At 35.0% G+C, this 20515-nt stretch overlaps 1 protein-coding gene across 1 annotated transcript in view; it reads right to left on the reverse strand.

The window, feature by feature from the left end:
- GRM8 (glutamate metabotropic receptor 8) overlaps positions 1–20515 on the reverse strand; it is an 837366-nt gene that overhangs the window by 163013 nt on the left and 653838 nt on the right. The window contains exon 7 of the mRNA XM_090287460.1: positions 16357–16493. Within this exon, the coding sequence (XP_090143586.1) occupies positions 16357–16493 (137 nt within the window). The remainder of the gene's footprint in view (positions 1–16356; positions 16494–20515) is intronic.

Genomic DNA, 20515 nt, shown 5'->3' on the forward strand with positions numbered 1-20515 from the left:
ACTGTAGTTGCAGCTGATCAGCCTAGGAGACTTTCCCTCAAATGATGCCAATAATAATCAAGGCTTGTTTATATAAGGACAGTGCACACAGCCCACACAGAGGTGTACCTGGAATGCCCAGCTCAGGTAACAAGCAAGGCTGTGCCACTGGGCCCTACAGGACACCTACTATACAAGGCTACTCCATCAAATCTGGGAGACATAGCAGCTCTACCTAATACATAGAAACAGATCTAGGAGAGCAGCCAAACCGCAGAGACAAACAGCCCCCAAATGAAAGAACAAGAAAAATCTTCAGAAAAGAACTAAATGAAATGGAGGCAAGCAAACTACGAGATACAGAGTTTTGAGCAATGGTTGTAAGAATGCTCAAGGAAGGTAGTAAGAACTTTAACAGCATAAAAAACAAACAAACACAAAAACCATAAAAAAGAACCAGTCAGAAGTGAAGAATACAGTAACTGAAATGAAGAATAATTTACAGGGAATTAACAGTAGAGTAGATGAAGCCAATAATAAAATCAGTGATTTTGAATATAAGAAGCAGAACGCACCCAATAAGAATTGCAAAAAAAGAAAAGGAATCCAAGAAATTGAAAATAATATAAGAAACCTCTGGGATAACTTCAAGTGTACCAATATTTGCATCATGGCAAGGCCATAAGGAGAGCAATAGATGAAGAAACTGAAAACCTATCTGAAAAAATAATACCAGAAAACTTCCCTAACTTGGTGAAGGAAATATACATACAAGTCCAGGAAGCCCAGAGAGTCTCAAACATGATGAACCTAAACTGGCTCACATCAAGACACTCCATAACTAAAATGCAAAAGGTTAAAGAAAAAGAGAGAATATTAAAAGCAACAAGAGAAAAGCAGTTATTTGCCTGCAAGGGAGCTACCATAGGACTTCAGCTGATTTCTCTTTTCAGGCCCTAATGGAGTGGCAAGAAAAATTCAAAGTGATGAAAAGAAAAAAACTTACAACCACAATTGCCCTACCCAGCAAAGCCATCATTTAGAATTAAAGGACAGGCAAAGAGCTTCCCAGACAAGAAAAACTAAAGGGATGCATCACCACCAAATCAGTAGTATATGAAATGACAAAGGGTCTTCTTTAAGAAAAAAAATATCAAAAAACATGAACAATAAAATGCCTATATATATATATATATATATATATATATATATATATATATATATATATATCTCAGCAACTTAATCTAAAAAACAAAATAAACTAATAGGAACAGAAACAGATGCATAGATACAAAGAACATTTTGACCATTGCCAGAAGGAGAGCAGTTGGGGGCAGGGGTGGCAAAAGGTGAAGGGATTAAGAAGTACAAATCAGTTGTTACAGAATAGTCATGGGGATGTACAAAATGAAGAATACAGTCAATAATATTCTAATAATTATGAATGGTGTCAGATGGGCATGACATTTATCAGGATGATCACTTAGTAAGTTATATACTGTCTAATTATTGGGGTGTACACCTGAAATTAATATAATATTGAATGTCAAATGTAACTGAGAAGTCTAAAGTGGTTAAATAAAAAGAGATTAATAAAGTTTAATTTAAACTATAAGATATCTATTTAGTATTATGTTATTAACTAGTGTTATAGAAATAAAATTGACTTGCTGTTATCCATACCTCAAGGTCCCTAAATTCCTTAAAATGAGGTCAGGTCAATATTAAGTTCAAAAATACTACAGAATAGGCTGAGGTGTTTTGTAAAAAGAAGATTTGCTTGTCCCAATTGAAAAATTAAGAAAAACTGGTAGTTAGGATAAAGAATAATGTTTTTAAGTTTAAACCATGCCTATTCACTAACAATTTAAATGGTCAGGTAGCACTGCTGAATTATGTCTATGAAACCCATCTTTTTTATAGACTGATGGCAGTTAATCTTCCTAATGCCTGGTGTCAGCAGGTCATTCCTGACTCTAGTCATAGGATGATACCCATTCTCAAAGCTGAGACCCAAATTCACTCATTTACTTTTTAAGTAGACTTTCTATAAATCCCTTCATATTTCCTCTTTGCTTCATGAAAATTCCAGGACTTATTTCCCTGAATCTGTGCAGTTCACTCCCTAAAATCTAGTTCTCCTGTTTTCTCATCTACTTAAGAGTCATCATAAGCTCTACCTTTTCCTGGTTTCCCTTATTCAACCATTTACCAAATTCTTCTTGATTTTGTTTCTTCAGTGTTCTTGAAAATATGGACACTGGTGTTGAATATATATGCTCATTAATTTTGTCTGTTTCCACTAGCTGAATGAACTTCAATAAGACACTTACTGTTAATCTTAGTTTTTCTTCTATAAAATGGCCATTATGCAACTATCTAACTCTCAGGATTATGATAATAAAGATTAAATAAATGAGTTAATAAATGTAAAGTTCAACTTAAGTGGAAAATTCAACTTAGACAATATTTCTTAAACAGAATTTCAAGACATATTAATTGCACAAAATGTTCTTTAATCAAAGGGGATTCATGGTTAAATCAGTTTATTAAACAGAACATCCAACGCTAACTTCTCAATCAGCCATGATGCCCATTAACATATTAAAGGCTCTACAAAGTCTTATAAGAAAACAAAAAGTCTGCCTAATAGTCCCTACACATGCTTCACCAGAGAACCTTTGAGTGCATAAGAGCTATTTAAAACCCTGCAGAACCACTGTTCTGAAGAAAGCATTTGAGAAAATGCTGACTTGAACAAGAACCAGTTATCATTTTAGAAGTTATTTTAGCCTCAGGTTTCCAACAGTTTCAAAAAAAATTTTGTAAAAGAGACTACTTCCTAATGTTCAGAGCCATCATGATCCCTCAGAAAAATAAACGACATTGTCCTGTGGGAAGCTGTGCTGGAATGGTAGTAGCATGGTATTAACTTTCTAGGGCCAATTATTTTTTAACAATCTCTTAAAGTATATGAAAAATTTCTATTTTTCATGGGATGCCCAGTAATTGCTTATCCAGACAGCAGCAGATGTGAAACTTCATCCCAGGAGAAAAGTTTAACACAATATGTGAAAATCTGATGAAGAGTGGGAAGAACTCTGAGGAGACTCCTGCCTGTGGTGAAGGCAGGATGGAGATGTGGTCACTACCCTTGAGCTCCAATACAGCTACCTCCAAAAGCAAACTGTTTATTGTGTACAAGTAAAAGGCCATAAAGATGTGTGGAGTGACTGTCAATATCACAAACTGAAGGCCACCAAATTTTAGATGGCACAGTAGGAATTTTGCAATCATTTTATAGTTCTCTTTTAAAGGGAATAAAAAATTAGTCTCGTTCACATTTATTGCTCATATTGGCCTGTTCTTCTCTACCATGATGTCCTTACTTCTTCACAAACACAGAACTTAGCTCTTCTTTTATCTTCATCAAAAAGTACTTTTCAAATAAACTAGCACTTCTCAAATCACATTAGTCGTTTCTCCTTAGCCCTGTTTGAAGTCATTCTAGTAAACAGCATAAACTTAGCTTCCCTATATCAGAGTCCTATTTCTAAAAGCACATTATAAAAAGATGGTGCTGTGAGTGCAAACAAAAACCACTATCGTGGCCACATTTTAACAATGTTCACATTTTTATTAAAACAAAGATAAGCAAAATAACCTGTTATTAACCTCTCCAATTTCAGTTTAATTTTTCATAGGCTATAAACATAAACATCCATATTTATTGTAAAATAAATACCCCAAATTAAAAATAAGATGCATTATCAAACACACAAGAAAGACTTCTGAATTTTTAAATACCAGTGAAATTTACCTGCACCACTACCTCAATATAGATGAATTATCAAGGCCCTGAACTTATTCAACTGCCTTAAAGTAAGTACCATTTTTAATTTTTGAGGTAACTCCTTACTACTTTCCACAGTGGCTGCACCAGTCTGCATTCCCACCAACAGTGCATGAGGGTTCCCTTTTCTCCACATCCTCACCAGCACTTGTTATGTTGATTTATTGATGAGAGTCATTCTGACCCATGTGAGGCCATCTGTATGTCCTCTTTGGAGAAGTGTCTATTCAGGTGCTTTGCCCATTTTGAATTGGATTGTTTGTTTTTTTGGTGTTGAGTTTTGTAAGTACTTTATAAATTTTGAATATTCATCCCTTATCAGATGTATCAGCAAATATGTTCTCGCATTCTGTGGGTTGTCTTTTTATTTTGTTGATGGTTTCCTTTGCTGTGCAAAAAACTTTTTAGTTTAATGTAGTCCCTTTGTTTAATTTTTCTTTTGTTTCCCTCTCCTGCGGGGATATTTTAGAAAAAATATTGCTTTCAGCAATGTCTAAGATTTTGCTGTCTATGTTTTCTTCTGAGTTTTTATGGTTTCAGATCTAATATTGAAGTCTTTAATCCATTTTGAATTTATTCTTGTGTGTCGTATAGGAAGATGGTCTTGTTTCATTTTTCTGCATGTATCTATCTGATTTTCCTTATACCATTTATTGAATAAACTATCTTTAGCTCATTGTATGTGCTTGCTTTCTCTGTCAAATAATAATTGACTATAAAGATGTGGGCTTATTTCTGGATTCGCTGTTCCATTCCATTGATCTATGTGTCTGTGTTATGCCAGTGCCATGCTTTTTTTACTACTTTGGCCTTGAAATATAATTTAATATCAGATAGCATGATTCCTCCAATTTTATTCTTCTTTCTCAAGATTGTTGTGGGTATTTGGATTCTCTTGTGTTTCCATATACATTTGTGAAATATTTTTTCTAGTTCTGTGAAATATAAAATTGGTATCTTGACAGGAACTGGGTTGAATCTATAGACCGCCTTATGACCCATTGACTCCACTTCTGGAAATTTATCCAAAGAAACCCAGAACGAAAGAATATAAGCACCCCTGTGTTCATTGCAGTGTTATTTACAATAGCCAATATTTGGAAACAGCCAAAGTGTCTATTGGTAGAGAGAGGACAAAACAACTATGGGACATTTACACAATGGAGTACTACTCAGCCGTAAAAAAAAGGAAGAAAATTTTACCTTTTGTGACAACATGAATGGACCTGAAGAACATTATGCTGAGTGAAATAAACCAGTCAGAGAAAGACAAATACCGTATTATTTCACTCATATGTGGAATCTAATGAACAAATTGAACTAACAAGCAAAATAGAAACAGACTGAGAGAGAGCAGGGTGACAGCTCTGGGGGTGGTGTTTGGAGTTAGAGGAATCAAGAGAAAAAAGAAAAAGGGCTCAGGAACATAGACAAAGTGTGGTAATTGTGGGGATGAGCAGGGTGGCTGGAGGTGGAAGAGAGTATCAACAGAATAAATGGCAATGGAAAAATACAATAAAATATATACATAAAAACAAAAATAAAATAAAGAACAATAAGTAAACAAACATGAAGACACATCCTAACATAACTTTAACTCTCTAAAGTAACCAGTTAGATAATAACACATCTGAAAGAAATTCTAGTGACTAATTATATTAAACTCCCAGTTTTATAATCATGAAAGTTGAAGCCACAAATATTAAGTAATAAAACACAAACCTGAGGACTAGTGGGAGCTCAGGCTAAAATCAGGTTAAATCCTAACTTGCTATTATGCTTTCAAACCATCACAGAACTTGTATGGTCTGCTCTTCAAGTCCATTTGTTCCTTGAGCAACATGAAATCACACCCTATCAGATATTCTAAGGAGACTATTTTTTTTAAAATCAGTTGACTCCTTGACAAACTAAATTTAAGGATAGAATAACTAGTAGGCCAAGCTGAAAGAAATTAATTCACAGTTGTCAAGCTTAAAGGGTGTTCTTACTAGGAGATGTATAAAACATATGTCAACTTTGGTGTGTCCCTTTAGGTTGCCTATAGAAAAATTTTACAAAGAAGTTAGATCATTAGTTTCAAAAATTACATAGTGGCTTCATCTAGAAGTCATATCTAAATTTTGGTCTGAATGCAAAAAAAAAAAAAAAAAAAAAAAGGTATGCACCAACAGAATTGACAGCTACAAAAGTAAGTCAAATGAGAACTAGTTACAGAAAAGCCTAGCTCAGTGTTCAAACAACTTAATTATAGAGCAGGGACAACATTGAGCAAGTCTTCGAACCCCAGTAAGTTTGGTTTTATTGCTGCAGACAGCAACTGTAGTGTAATATCAATAAAAAGGATAGAAAGGTGAAACACCAATGGAAAGAATGTAGATGTACTTTTATAGACTACAATGTTGAAAGGACCTAGACACAGCTGATGTTACTTTTAAATGAGAACTTTTTCTCTTGGGTACTTTTGAAGTAACAGTATTCAGTGCACCTCAGCCAAGGGGTCACTATGCAAGGATGAGGGATTGAGGTATATAGCATAATAATAAAGTTTCCCTTTCTTAGTTTTTGGCAATTTTTTATATTAGAAGGTTAAATATAACTTTTAAAACTGTTACTTAAAAGTTATTTCTGAGGCCAGGCATCACTCTTCCCTGTTTTTTCTTGCTACTCATATGTACTCAACAAATAGATGTACTCATAGCAGGTTTCTTCATAATTATTTTGCCAGTGTCTTTCAAAGGGTGAATGGTTAAACAAACTTTGGCACATCTATACCACATAATAATACTCAGCAATTGAAAGAAAGACAACTTTGATAAATTTTGAGAGAATCGTGCTGAGTGAAAAAAGCCAAACCAAAAGCTTTACATACAGTATGATTATATTTACATAACATTTTTGAAATGACAAATTTATTGAAATAGAGAACATATTACTTATTGCCAGACACTGGGGGGTGGGGAGGCATATGGAAGGGAAGTGAGTGTGGCTATATAAGGGCAACATGAGGGGTCCTTGTGGTGATGGGAATGTTCAACTTGACTATACTAGAAGATACACAGGTAATAAAGTTGCATAGAACTAAATACACACAAACACACACACATAAATGAGTTAAAGTAAAACTGGGGAGATCTGAATAACATTGGTGGAATGTATAAATGTCAATTTCCTGGCTGTGATAATAACACTATAAATTTATAATACACTATAAATTATTTTTCTGCTTATTTTTTTCATTTTAAAAAATTAAACTTATTGAGGTAACATTATTTAATAAATTTTATAAATTTCAGGTGTACAAGTTTATGATACAATATCTGTACACTATATTGTGTGCACACCATCCCAAGCCTAGTATCCTTCCATTGCCTTGTACTTGACACCCTATATCCTCTTCTTCCCCACCACCCCTTACCCTCTAGTAACCATCATTCTGTTGTATCTGAGTTTGTTTTTGTTTGCTTGTTTGTTTATTTTTTATATTATATCCCACACATATGTGTGAAAGTATACAGTCTTGTCCTTTCCCATTTGACTAACTTCACTTATCATAATACTTTTAAGATGCATCCATGTTGTCACAAATAGCAATATTTCATCTTTTTGGTGGCTGAGAAGTATTCCATTTGTGTGTGTGTGTGTGTGTGTGTGTGTGTGTGTGTGTGTGTGTTGAAATGTACGTTTAAGAATATACATATGTATGATGCACTTTTTTATCAAATCTTCTGTCAAAGGACACTTGGTTATTGTGAATAATGCTGCAGTGAACATAGGGCTACATATACCTTTATGAGCAAATGTTTTCAATTTTATTTTTTGGATAGATACCCAGAAGAGTGATTCCTGAAACTATGGTAACTCTATTCTTAGTTTTTTTGAGTAACCATGATACTGTTTTTCAGTGACTGCATCAACTTACATTTCTCTCTGGCACTTATTATTTCTTGTTTTATAATAACCATTCCAACAGGTATGATGTAGTATCTCACTGTGATTTTAATTTGCATTTCCCTTATAACTAGTGATGTTGAGCATCTTTTTATACATTTGTTGGTCATCTGTATGCCTTCCTTGGGAAATTGTCTATTTAATTTTTAAAGAAGATATTATTAGAGGGGAAGCTGATAAAGGAAACATGGGTTCTTTCTTTATAATTTCTTATAATTGCATGTGAGTCTACAATTATCTCAAAATAGTAAGTTTAATTTACAATGATTATATGAAAAGTAAAAGCAATGAAAACTAGTAAAATACAGTACTTTTATGTGTCCTCATTTTGTCATTGTGACTTTGTTATATCTCTCTGTCATTTATTTATGGGTTTAAAGAAATAATATTATTTTATGTCTCAACTCCAGAGTTTATACACAGTTGTGCATTTCTGCAACTTCACTTGGAGATAAACTTTATTTATTTTAGTTTCATGCTCTTATCACCTACTGACCTCTGTCTATAGCTGGGGGCTACATATTATATTCACATATAATACTTTTTAATCTTCTTTGTCATTCTCTTGTCTATTGTAGATTTTACATAATGCTGACATGTCCATTGAGTTTTTAAAAAATACCCTAGGATACAGGGTTCACATATATGTTAGTATACCTACCATAAGGAAATAATTTTTTAGCAGTTTTTCTTCTATTCTAGATTATAACCTTACGTTTATAACCTTACTTTAAGCTTACTTATTCTACTAATTATATTAAAATTGCACTTACTTTACTCTTCCTGAGGTTAAAATGGCAATTAACATTTCATTTATTATAGTTTTATGACTTTATTGTCCCCACAAAAGTCTAGAGTCTCCATCTTCCTTTGCCATTCTTTGGTATTGGTATAAAAAAGCATTTTCTATTTTACGTTATGTTCTTCTTTAAGTTACATCATATTCTTTGATTTGCCTTTTCTAATATGACCATTATTATTTTTTTGGCTTCCTTTTCTTCCATTTTCATTATTTTTATTAAAATAACTAATTGCCTTTTCTTATTTTTAATGTCCTACTTACATTTTCCCTGATACAAATGCTCTTACCCCAAGAGCCTATGCTGAAATAGATCCAGATGACTAAATCTGGCTTCTCAGTTACTAATCAGATTAAATCATATTTTATATGGCATACTTTTGTATGTTCTAAAATAGTAGTATGATTATTTCATACTCCATTGAACAGCCTAGATGAATCTATTGGCTATAATTACTGATGATAAAATAACACAACTATTAACTCTAATTTATTAACTTTTCTTTCTTCCTAATTCCCTCACTTATTTGTTTGTTTGGTTATCTTACTATGATAAATGTATCTTAGTAAGTCTTTTTAGATATCTTATGGAAATAATGCACAAACCAAGTAGATGAATAGATCAGGCAGAGAGAATCTATCAGAATTAGATAACATAGGAAAGAACTTAATTCTTAATTACAGCTTCTACTGAGTAAAGGAACAACCTCTTCTCCAACCAGTCTACATTTAGCTCAACCTATTTCCACTGGAAAGATTGCTGTAGCCTAAAGGATACAAACATGTGATCTCACAGTATTTGAGACCCTATAAAATTTAGCTCCAAGCCATCTTTCTTCATTCTCCATGATGTCCTCTGCTCAGATTTTCCTCTGTCCCAGCCTCTCAGGATCACACTCATTCCATAAATTAACTACTCTTTTCTTTCTTTCTGTGAAAACACAGGTAACAGTTCTCATCTCTATCAATGCCCTTCTAGCTGGCATTATGAAGTCCTGTGTAAGCAGGGTAGGCTGACCCACCCATTAGATATTGATTCTCAAAGGTAGCCATCAGAAGCCACACAGCACCTATGAAGTCCTACAGAGGCTAGGAAGCCCTGCAAATGTCATAGGCAAGAATATGAATGGTGTGGGACTTCTGAATGTCAGACCTTTCCAATAAGGCCATTCAAATATTAGGGTATTCCCAACCCATCTCCTTGGGGACAATAAAAAACATATCAGAATAGTTCCCTAATTCTCCAGTCTCAAGAACAAGATAGAATATGCCTCCTTGGAGACACTGATCCTACTCTGATAATAAGAATGTGTGTTTAAAATCATCAAGAGTAAAGGGACATAGCCAGAGGAATTAAGGGTTCATAAGAGAGGCATATTGGATTCTGCTCCTGAATAGTGCTACTAATTCAGGAGTGACACTAGGGACTGAATCTAAAATTCATTCAGACCATTCTAGCAACTAGCACAGCAATGGCTCATTGGAGGCACTTAATTCTGGAATAAATGGATAGACAGATGTTTGAATGAATGCTTTTTCCATGGCCTATATACTCTTCCAACCATTTCTGGCCACCAAAGTAATTTAAAATCCAGCTTGAATTTCAACTGTCAAGAAACTTTTTGACTCAATTTATTCCTACTTCAAGACTGTTTCACTACTCTTTACTATATAAAGTCTGTTCCTCTATGAAATTAATGAATCTAATTATTTTGGTTAAAAACTTTTGATGTTTACACAAAGCAGTCCCCCAAAATGGAGGTAATCATTACATCTTCAGAATTTGTAGTTTATTCTTTAGCCTGTACCTGTCTAATCATGCTTTTATTGCAGTTAAAGTCAAGTACAGCATTGCCTTTAACAGATTGTAAATGTTTTGATAGCTGGAAGTTTATTTTATTGGATCTTGTACTCCTCAAAAGTTTAGCGTCCTGCCTGGCAGTGAGCGGTCATTGAATAAATAATCTCCGTACAAGTAGCCCACTTGCTAATCAATAATCTTGGATCTGTCCTGCCTGGCAGTGAGCAGTCATTGAATAAATAATCTGCATACAAGTAGTCCACTTGCTAATCAATAATCTTGGATCACTGTTCCATATTCAGTCAGCATTTAGAAACTAGCATAATATTAGTCACAAATTCAACAAATACTTATTGAACACCTACTCTTGGCTTGGCAAGAATGTAGTTAAAAGTTAATCACTTTGACATTTGCTCAATATGTCAAAAATGAATTTGCCAAATGCTTGTTTTCTCATAAACATTGATAACAGTACTAACCAAAAATAACATTTTTTAAAACAGTAAATTTCTATCTAATAAACAAATATATAGTTTTGACAATGAATCTCTTATAACAAAGAAAGAAAGTAGGAAAAAAGTATTTTCAGAATAGAGTATAAGCACTTAAAGTGGCATTTCAAGTTCTATTGAATGTAGTCAAAGGTCTCAGAGAACTGACCTCACATTCATGTTTTGTAGGGAAGGGAGCCCTATACATAATGCTAGTGTCATAAAGTAGACTATCTCTTCTATGCACTGATGTTAGTATAAAAGAATATTTTCACATGCAGCTAACTGTGCAAATGGAGAATCAGAGGCAAAGAGATAGACGCATGATTGTTAAGAGTCAAAGCAAATAAAAGGTCAAGTCCCCCCTCAAGCACTGTTTTGACTCAGTTCATTACTATTTCAAGATTGTTTCACTATCCTTCACATTAGGAAATCTGTTCCTCTATGAAATTAATGAATCTAATTATTTTGGTTCAACACTTTTGATGTTTATACAAAACAGTAGGCACATGAGGCAAATGAGGAAACTCAGAAATTCTTCCTTTTTGTATTTCAAGCAAGTTGAGGAAATCCCAGTATAGCATGTATTTGACTGGCCACATATAGGTAAACAAATATATTCAATTAAAACATCATGTTATAAATACTATAAATACTATACTACTAAAGGTGCATAGGAAAGACTGATATAATGGGTTAAATTCCAAAAGAAAATTTACTCATCATCTCCAAAGAATTGGGATCATAAAGCTCATTTTCCTTTCATACCAAAATAAACATTTGGGGCTTATTGTATATGCACAATTTGTCATGGTGTATGGTTGTATGCGTACCTTTTTACAGTTACTCCCTACTCAGAACATCAAGATAAATGCAGAAAAGATTTCACACATACGATATTTCAGACTGAAATACCCATTTTATTTTATTGAATTTACTGGAGTGACATTGGTTAATAAAGTTATATAGGTTTCAGGTGTACAATTCTATAATATATCACCTGTATATTGTACTGTGTTTGCCACCCCAAGTCAAGTCTCCTCCCATCACCATTTATCCCCCTTTACTGTATTCTATCTCCACCCCCGCCACCCCGGCAATCACCATACTCTTGTCAGTGTCCCTGAGTCTCTCTCTTTTTTTCCTTTCTTTCCTTTTTATTTAATCCCATCACCCTTCTCACCTCGTCTCCAACCCCACCCCTTTAATAGCTGTCACTCTGTTCTCTCTGTCCATGACTCTGTTTCAAAAATAAAAAGAAAGAAATACCCATTACAGATCCTCTTTAGTAGCCTGACTAAACTGGCAAAACAAAACTGTTATTACCATATGCATTTAACACTGAACATGTGCCAGGCAGTGTTCAAGGATATTTTTAAATGCAATTTTCTTTCATTGTCTCAAAAACTCTATAAAGTAGTTATGATTGTTTCCACGTAGATGAAGAACCTGAGACTAAGAGAGGTTAAAATAATATATACAAGGCTATCAGACTCATAAATGGAAAGTTGGAATTCAAACATCATCTTTCTGACTTTGAGGTCTTGTTCTTGCCTGCTATATTACAATGCATTTAATCTTCAGGGTAAGCCCATTTATTATTCCCATTTAACAGAAGAGAAAACTGAGGCTCAGAATTCAGTACATTATCAGGAGTTACACTAGTCTATGGAGGGACCCGCTCAAAAGTTCAATCATGGTCAATGAAGCCCTTCTTCAAACCGCCCTTTCCAACTGCCACTGCCACTCATAATTATGATTGAGGCACTCATGAAGTTATAGTCCTTTAATATTTTTAGTTATCTTTGAATTATTTACTTGAATTAAAAGAGAGGAAAACAAAACATATGTCTCATTCCTACTGTAATGAAAAAAAATAAAAGTGGCTTCAGTTGGGAGACTAAAAATGTGAGCCCTGAGTTATTTTAGGCCTACCCGGGAAGCTCACTATGCGCCTCCCTGTGGACTTGAAGTAGCAGATGGCTGTTTCTTCTCAGATCAGGCTTTGATGTTTACTCTCAACCTCTAGATTACAATATGTTTTATAATCACTAATAAGGACCACCTGTATCTTGAGAAAATCAGCCCAATAAAAAAGAGAGACCTAATTTTTCAAACTGACTCTTGGATAGACAATATGCCTTTTGTGTGTGGACTGAGATTACTGAATAAAAACCTTAAATCAAAATAAGCAATTTACATTAACTGATAGTAATTGCTAAATGAACCTATGTCAGTTCTGTGAAAAAGAAAAAGAAACAATAATATTTGAAATAATAAAGGCATTGCTTTTGAGAAACTAAATACCTCATAAAAGAAAAAATATCTACTTGTTTTAAAAATTCTTTCACTCCACTAAGATATACTCAGGGCAAATTTGTTTTACTAGGATATGATTAATTATACACTCTGTACACAAAATTACCTTATGGTAGAACTCAGCCAGAAAAAACTGGCTCTTTGAAAATAAGCAGAATTTAGTCCAATAATTGGCTGATAAATAATTATTATTGAGAGTGTGAAATCTGTCATCAATCTGGTTTAATAGAATAAAGAGAGATGGAGTATATAGGGAAGAGTACCCTTCCTGTCCCTCAACAAACCCCACCAGCAGTCAGGCCAGATTAGCAACCTCTCCCTATGCTGCCCTTGCAAATCCACGTACACATCTTCATCAGAGCAACTGCCTCATTGTGCGAGAATTATTGGTCTGAGCTCCCTGAGAGCATGGACCACTTATTTACTCTAGTGCCAAGACTTGGTACAGAATATGTGCACAGGAGGAACTGATCAAATCCATTCAAAATTAACCACCTAGGTGACAATAAGTAGCCACAGACTACTATAAAAAACTATTTATTTATCTTACATAAAGTTTACTTTTTAAGTGCAGATAGATTTTCGCAAGCATTAAGGGAAATATTAAAGATGGGCGGAAACAAGAATGGTCAATATTTTAAACGTGAAGATTCACTCTGACCTTTCTCAGAGCAAATTTTCTAAAAGCAGGAGCCTCTTCTAATAAGACCTTCACTTCTCTACTCACAACACACATGATCAGATCTCCCACTGACCACACAGAATCATGAGATACTGAATTAATAATAGGTAATATTTATAGATTTTATGTGTGCTATACACTGGATGAAATGCTTACTGTTATTATTTCATTTAATTCTTATTACCACCAAGTAAAGGAGGTGCTACTAATGTTTCCATTTTATGTATGAGGAAGTGCAGGCAAAGAATTTGTTTGGTGCCTTGCCCAAGTTGTAAGTAGAATTTTAATAAATTGGTAGTTTTTCAAAAACCTCTCACTCCACCTTTAAGCAGGTGACTGATCTAACACCCAAGGAAAAACAGTCATTTAGTTTGACCTGATAAATTCCAGAATGTAACAGAATTGACATAACCACTCCCCACAATGCAATTCACTGTTTTGTTCTCAGAGTTTCATTCTCCCTGTTTCAGAAGAACAAGCATTGCTATCCAGTTATGAATGATCATAACCATGCTTGAAAAATAATTCTTATAAACAGCTTGATGTATTTTATGAACAATAGCACAATAACAAACACAAAACTTTCATGCACCATTAAATGTACATAAAAGATCAGCTTGTGATTCAATATAAAGTTTTATAATAAATATATCATGCATATATAGAGAGATGTGTATGTGTATTTGAGTGTATAATTATTTTAAGTATCACTGTATTATATATTAGTACACATATTTTTCAACAATTTAATTTTGTTATGAAAAACCCTAATTATAAGACTATAATAGGAAGTTTGGTATTAATAAAAATCAGATAAGAAGTAGCTTTTTAGTCATTATCATATTTTCTTTGTCATGTTTAGTCTATTTCATATAGTTCCACTTTCAAAAGGGCTCTCTGCCAAAAAGCTATTGGTTTCCCGATTGGTATCAATAACCTGTAGAGTTATTAAAGATATGTGTGGATAAATGTCAATTTGAATTGCAGAACAATTGGATAAGATTTCATGAGGTTGCTACTAATAGTACGCTGTAGATATATGATCATACATCATGCAATGATAGTTGAAGCAGAAGTTGTCTTTGCACATTATTCAATGCAGAACTGTGTTAATTATCAGGAAGTCATTTCAGAGACAATATATCATAAATATCCTAGTTTTGTTATTATCACTGCTTCTCTTCTGAGAACTTTGGTGACTGATGCTACATAAATATATCACTGCAGAGGTTATATTTGGATATATGGAAGTGAAAATGTATTAAAATATTAAATTGTCTTTTGAGTGAGTTCAAGCACATGAAAGCACATGTATACATGTTACACACAGAGACAGAATAATCTCTCTCCCACCCTTATGTATGTTATCAGCTGTTACCTTTTAGCTAGGATAAGCTGTAGCTAGGAAATGAACCTCATTATTGATTGAGGAAATGAACTCAACTCTCACAGTGTTATGGTAGCTTCGAGAATCAAGAAGAGGAGATACTTTTATTAAAGGAAAGAGTGGAATGCAAATTAAAACGATAGAACAGTAGAATATATTTCTAGCTCATTTTAAGCATTTTAAAAGCACCTTATTGCCTACAGAGGAAACATTACTGTTGTAGCAATTCCTCAGCCACTGTTTCTGAGAATAGTCCTACATTATAGATATAGAAGAGATACTGAATGAAAGAATACCCATCTTTAGCTGAGACTACAGGGCAGCTCCCTTACTTTATGTCCAAAGAAGCCAGTGGCATTGGTATGGTGCTCACTGGCTCCAACCACCTCTACACCCTCCCCATGCCGCCACCACCAGCCCTGTACCCTGTGACTTCTGGGGCCTCCCTTATCCATCAAGTTCAGGACTTGTTTTCTGCTCCACAGCCCCTTATGATTTATGTGTACAGCCAGAAGCTCCCCAAAGTCCTTAATGACTCCTATCCTAGGAAAGCCCCTTGGAGGCCTGCCTACCAACCAGGCACATCAGAAGCAGTTACTCTGTCCTCCACCATCCCACATGCCTCCCTCACCTGGTCCCCACCAGACCCCAATGGGAGAAGACAGAGCCCCAAGGAAGCATGGCACCTGGTCAGGCAAGTGCTCAGCTGTGTTTTGCACCACCCTCAGGACATGGGACCCTGCTTCAGGCTGATCTATACACACACACAAACTCTGTGACCCACTGCACACACACACACACACAAACACACACACACATACAGTATACAAAGACTTGAATAAGCGTGTCTTCCAGAAAAGGACAAAATTTTCCTAAATGTATATATTGTGCATTAAAAGAAAATTAGACCTTTCATTAGATACCTATAAATGTCAGATTTCTACACAGACATTTAAGACTTACCATAACATTTCAAAGTTGAAGGTTGAAGGTAGGATCAAATCATACATTTCTGAAAAATTTTATATACTTAAAAATAAAATGTTCCTATTTGAGAGCAATATCTGTTCATGTACATTTATACTGATACTTGCTTTTAGATGGAGCTGATTGGTCCAGTGCCCAATGATTTTGTATTCTGTACTTTTGTTGGTTATTTGATACTGGAAGATATCATAGCGTCCAGGAGCATCTCCATTTTCATTAAAAGTGACAGGTGTTCCAGCACTACCTATAAATGTTTAGAAAACAGTGTTAATAAAGTCTTAGTAAGATAGCCCATTGGGCTTATTTTTCTCTAAGAATGGTAGATAAAAATATATTGTCCATGGTAAGAGATACAAAGATTATAATTCATACAAGGTCATTCTTGATAGCATAATATGTTTAACATGAATAGAGGCCCAGATGTACATACAGAAGGAAGACATGCTTTATTGTACTCATTATAAAGTAAATGATGAGTATCCAAGTAAGGCCTAACAGTTGAATAAATAAAAGTTGATGGGCTGATTATTCACTACTGGCTACAGAGAACGACAGTTAGTAGAGAAGACAGTAAATGTGTTGAAGCACAACAGCTATAGTACAATAGAAACTACAAACAGCAAGTCAAATGTGGCAAGAGAATGACCCAGCCAGATTCCCTGGAGTTTTACTGTATTCTGATTTGAACTCCATTCTGAAGCAGTTGCTCTATTCAATTTCTCTTTTAAGCCTTTGCTTCTGCTACCTTTGCCCAAGAGTATATATCAACATGGGCTGCGTTGGGGAACCTCTCAGTGGGCGAGGAAGTGATCATTGAGAAGTCTCAACTCTACTCAGATCATAAAAGTTTCCTAGTTCACTGTGACAAGTGTAATAGTGGCAGGGCAGCAGGATGCAAGAAATGCAGTCTTTTCTAAACTCCCATTTCTCTTGAAAGCTTTCATCTTTTAATAGCTTCTGCTCATTTTTACTTTCCCTCTTATTAACTTCCATATAATCACAGGTTTTAAGAATAGAAAGGGATCACTATCCCCAATGCTTTTTTGTTTCATAGAGCCTCACTAGCTCTATAAACCTTCCTTTTCTTTAACAGTCTTTAAAGACCCTCCCCTGCCTTATCCTCTTGGATTACTCTTTGCTGTCTGGACAAATTGACCTGACACCATTCCCATTTCTTTGTGTCTGTCTTCTCTTTGTATAGCCTATTCCCTGAATTTCTTCTTACAGCATATGGGATTTAATTTCTATACTGTACTAGAAAGTGTTCCCTTCTTGCTATCTCTTTTCCATATTGCATTCTTCAGAAATATGTACTACTAATTATGTATTTCAACTCTATACATTTTCATCTTAGAATGAGTTTCTTATTCTACCTGTTTTTTCTTATTCTAGAGTTTTTAACTAAAACCAATAAGCACAAAACTCTATAACATTTAACTTGTCAAACAAAATGAAAAACTTAAAACAGTAAATTTCAAATGAATACAATAAGAGCCACACACTAACAATTAGGGTACTTCTGTGGTGTTTAATGAAGAGATGTCTAATATCCTCTGTTCTCTGGAATCTTCCTAAAATTTAAACGGTGTAAAGTCTCTGATGAGACCACAGGTAACTGGTATTGGCAAAATGGACAGGGCCACAGAATAAGGCACAGCATGGAAGAGAGAGCACTGGTTTGAGTCAGGAGCAGAAGGTACATGCTAATTCCACTTCGCCATTTATTTGCACCATTTGTCGTATCTGTTTTCCTTCACTTGTCACATAGGGACTTAACAATGAATATTTAGGACATTTTGAAGTCCTAAAGGGGCTGTATGCATTTGAATTATTAATAGTTCATATGGGAAATAACTTTATATATAAATCAAGAAAGAAATGAGGGATTGGGGAGTAAAACAGGAGCCCTCCAAGCAATCAACACTATCTTAGCTACTAGATACTCAAGTGGAAACCCATTTGCCATACCAGACCAAAATCTTTTTTAAAAAACTCATAGTGACATCAAGCAAGTTAATCTCTAAATCCGCAATTTCCTTATCTGTAAAATTTGTAATAAAAACACATTGGAAACTTTTCTCTAGGGTTGTTATGAGAATTAAATAAACAAGTGCTTGTCAAGTGCATTGAGCAATACACAGTGTATTCAGATATGATTAGTATTCATCCCATATGTATTTCCAGTCCACACCAATGCAGAGTAATAGGATGTTGAAAGTTCTTTAAGTGAAATTTAGACAAATGATCATGAGAATTCAAATGGGAAAGGTATTCCTGAATGGGAGAATACCTCTCAGCTAAGAACTTCACATTAACATCACCAACCATTCATTACATTTATATGTTACTTCAAAAAATCTTGATGTCCTATCCTCCATGATTAAAGGCACATTTTATTTTCTCTAACCAGAATCCCCAATATTTTCATACTTTTCAGTGAATGACTATCTACTACAACAGCCATCCCAATCTTTTTCACCCAAATGGTATCCAAGATTGAAGAATGCTGCTTGTGTAACATGCTCATAAATGTGCTCTGACTTACATGCAATTCTTAGTCTACCCCCTCTTTCTACCCCTCTTTTCTCAAACTTGAGAAAGTACATTGGAAAACAAGTGAGTGAGAGCTATATTATCACAAAAAAATAATAATTGTTCAATTTAGACCAGCCTCCCTCCTCCTGCTCCATGGATGCTGCTCACATTACCACTGGAGCTCCCCCTCCTGTCTTCCTGATCCCACCCTGGTCCATTGAAAAATGGTCTTTCACAAAACCAGTCCCTGGTGCCCAAAAGGTTGGGGACCGCTGACTTAGATACTTCAAATATCATTATTAATAGCAAGTTACAAGAAATTTGATGCTGTATTGAGGCAATATATTAATACTAAAGTGGTAGTTGTATGGGTTTTGGAGCCAGATCACTGTGCTTAAATCCCAGCTCTGTCATAGAGATAGGATCTCAAGTAAGTTACTTAATTTTACTATATTTCATTTGTCTGATTCTTAAAATGGGCTAATAGTAGTTTCCATCTCAGAAGGGTATATGAGGATTAAAAAAATTAATATATGGTAAACATTTAGTATACAGTAAGCTTTAATAAGTATTAACTATTATTTTCTCTACAGTTTTACGACAGTGCTGTGTTTGAGACCCAGTGTCTCTATAAGAACATAAGAATTTCTCAGTGAGCATACATGGCTTTCCTGAAGTTACCCTTACTAATCTTTGTTTTACTCTTTCAACACGTGCCACGCATACCGAAAATCCAGTTCTCTAAATTCACCACGCTCTTCACCATCCTGCCTTTGCACATGTTATCTTCTGTAAGTTCCCTTCTTCCCACTTCCTAACTTTTCTTCTCTATATGTTTCCTTTAAAATGTGGCTCGAATGTCACACTTACAGAAACCTTGAACAGAGGCCCAAGTACCTCTTCATGTCATACCCTGCTCTGTCATAGCACTCACTGCACTCCACAAACCTTTGCTATTCACCCCCATACCTCATCAAAACATTTATGCAACAATTACTTATTGAGCACCTCATATATGCTCAACACTGGGTGGACCTTTGGCCTCTCTCACAAAACTATGGTCTCCCGAATAAAGGCAGAGTGTATCTCTTCTCTGTAGGCACTGCACCAAAGACTCTATGCTGAGTGAGCAATTAATTGCAGTAAAGTGTGGAACACCCACACACTAACGAGCCAAAGAAAACTCACACATCCACTCTTCATAACATTGTGAACTTCGCTTAGATCACCTGTCACCTTTTATATTCACTAACGAAGGAGCCAGATCAGTCTCGTTCACACTGTTATTGGCGTGATGTTAGAAACCATGCTTGTAACTTGTTTTACTAATCTAATTTCAGATCCTGAACTAGGATTGCAGTTGAATGATTTTTATTGATTGATTATTAATTTTTTTACCCTTGTCTGAGGACTTAAAATTGCTTTTAGAGAGAGGGAAAGGAAGAAAGAAAGGGAGAGAAAAAAACATTAGTGTGAGAAAGAAGTGTTAACTGGTTGCTTCCCATGCTATGCTCTGACCGGGGATTGAGCCCACAACCAGCCACGCACCCTGACAGGAAATCAAACCTGCAACCTTTGGGCTGCTGGACAGCACTCCAACTAACTGAGCCACACCCTCCAAGGCAGCAGTTGAATTATTTTAAACATTTCACATGAAAAATGGACTCCATTGGCATACTGCTTCTTCTCGAACAGTTGCCCTGGGTTCTGTGGTCTGTGTAACAAAGAACA

This window comes from Furipterus horrens, unplaced genomic scaffold (genome assembly GCF_987537825.1).
Source record: "Furipterus horrens unplaced genomic scaffold, mFurHor1.1.pri manual_scaffold_9, whole genome shotgun sequence".
Lineage (NCBI taxonomy): Eukaryota > Metazoa > Chordata > Mammalia > Chiroptera > Furipteridae > Furipterus > Furipterus horrens.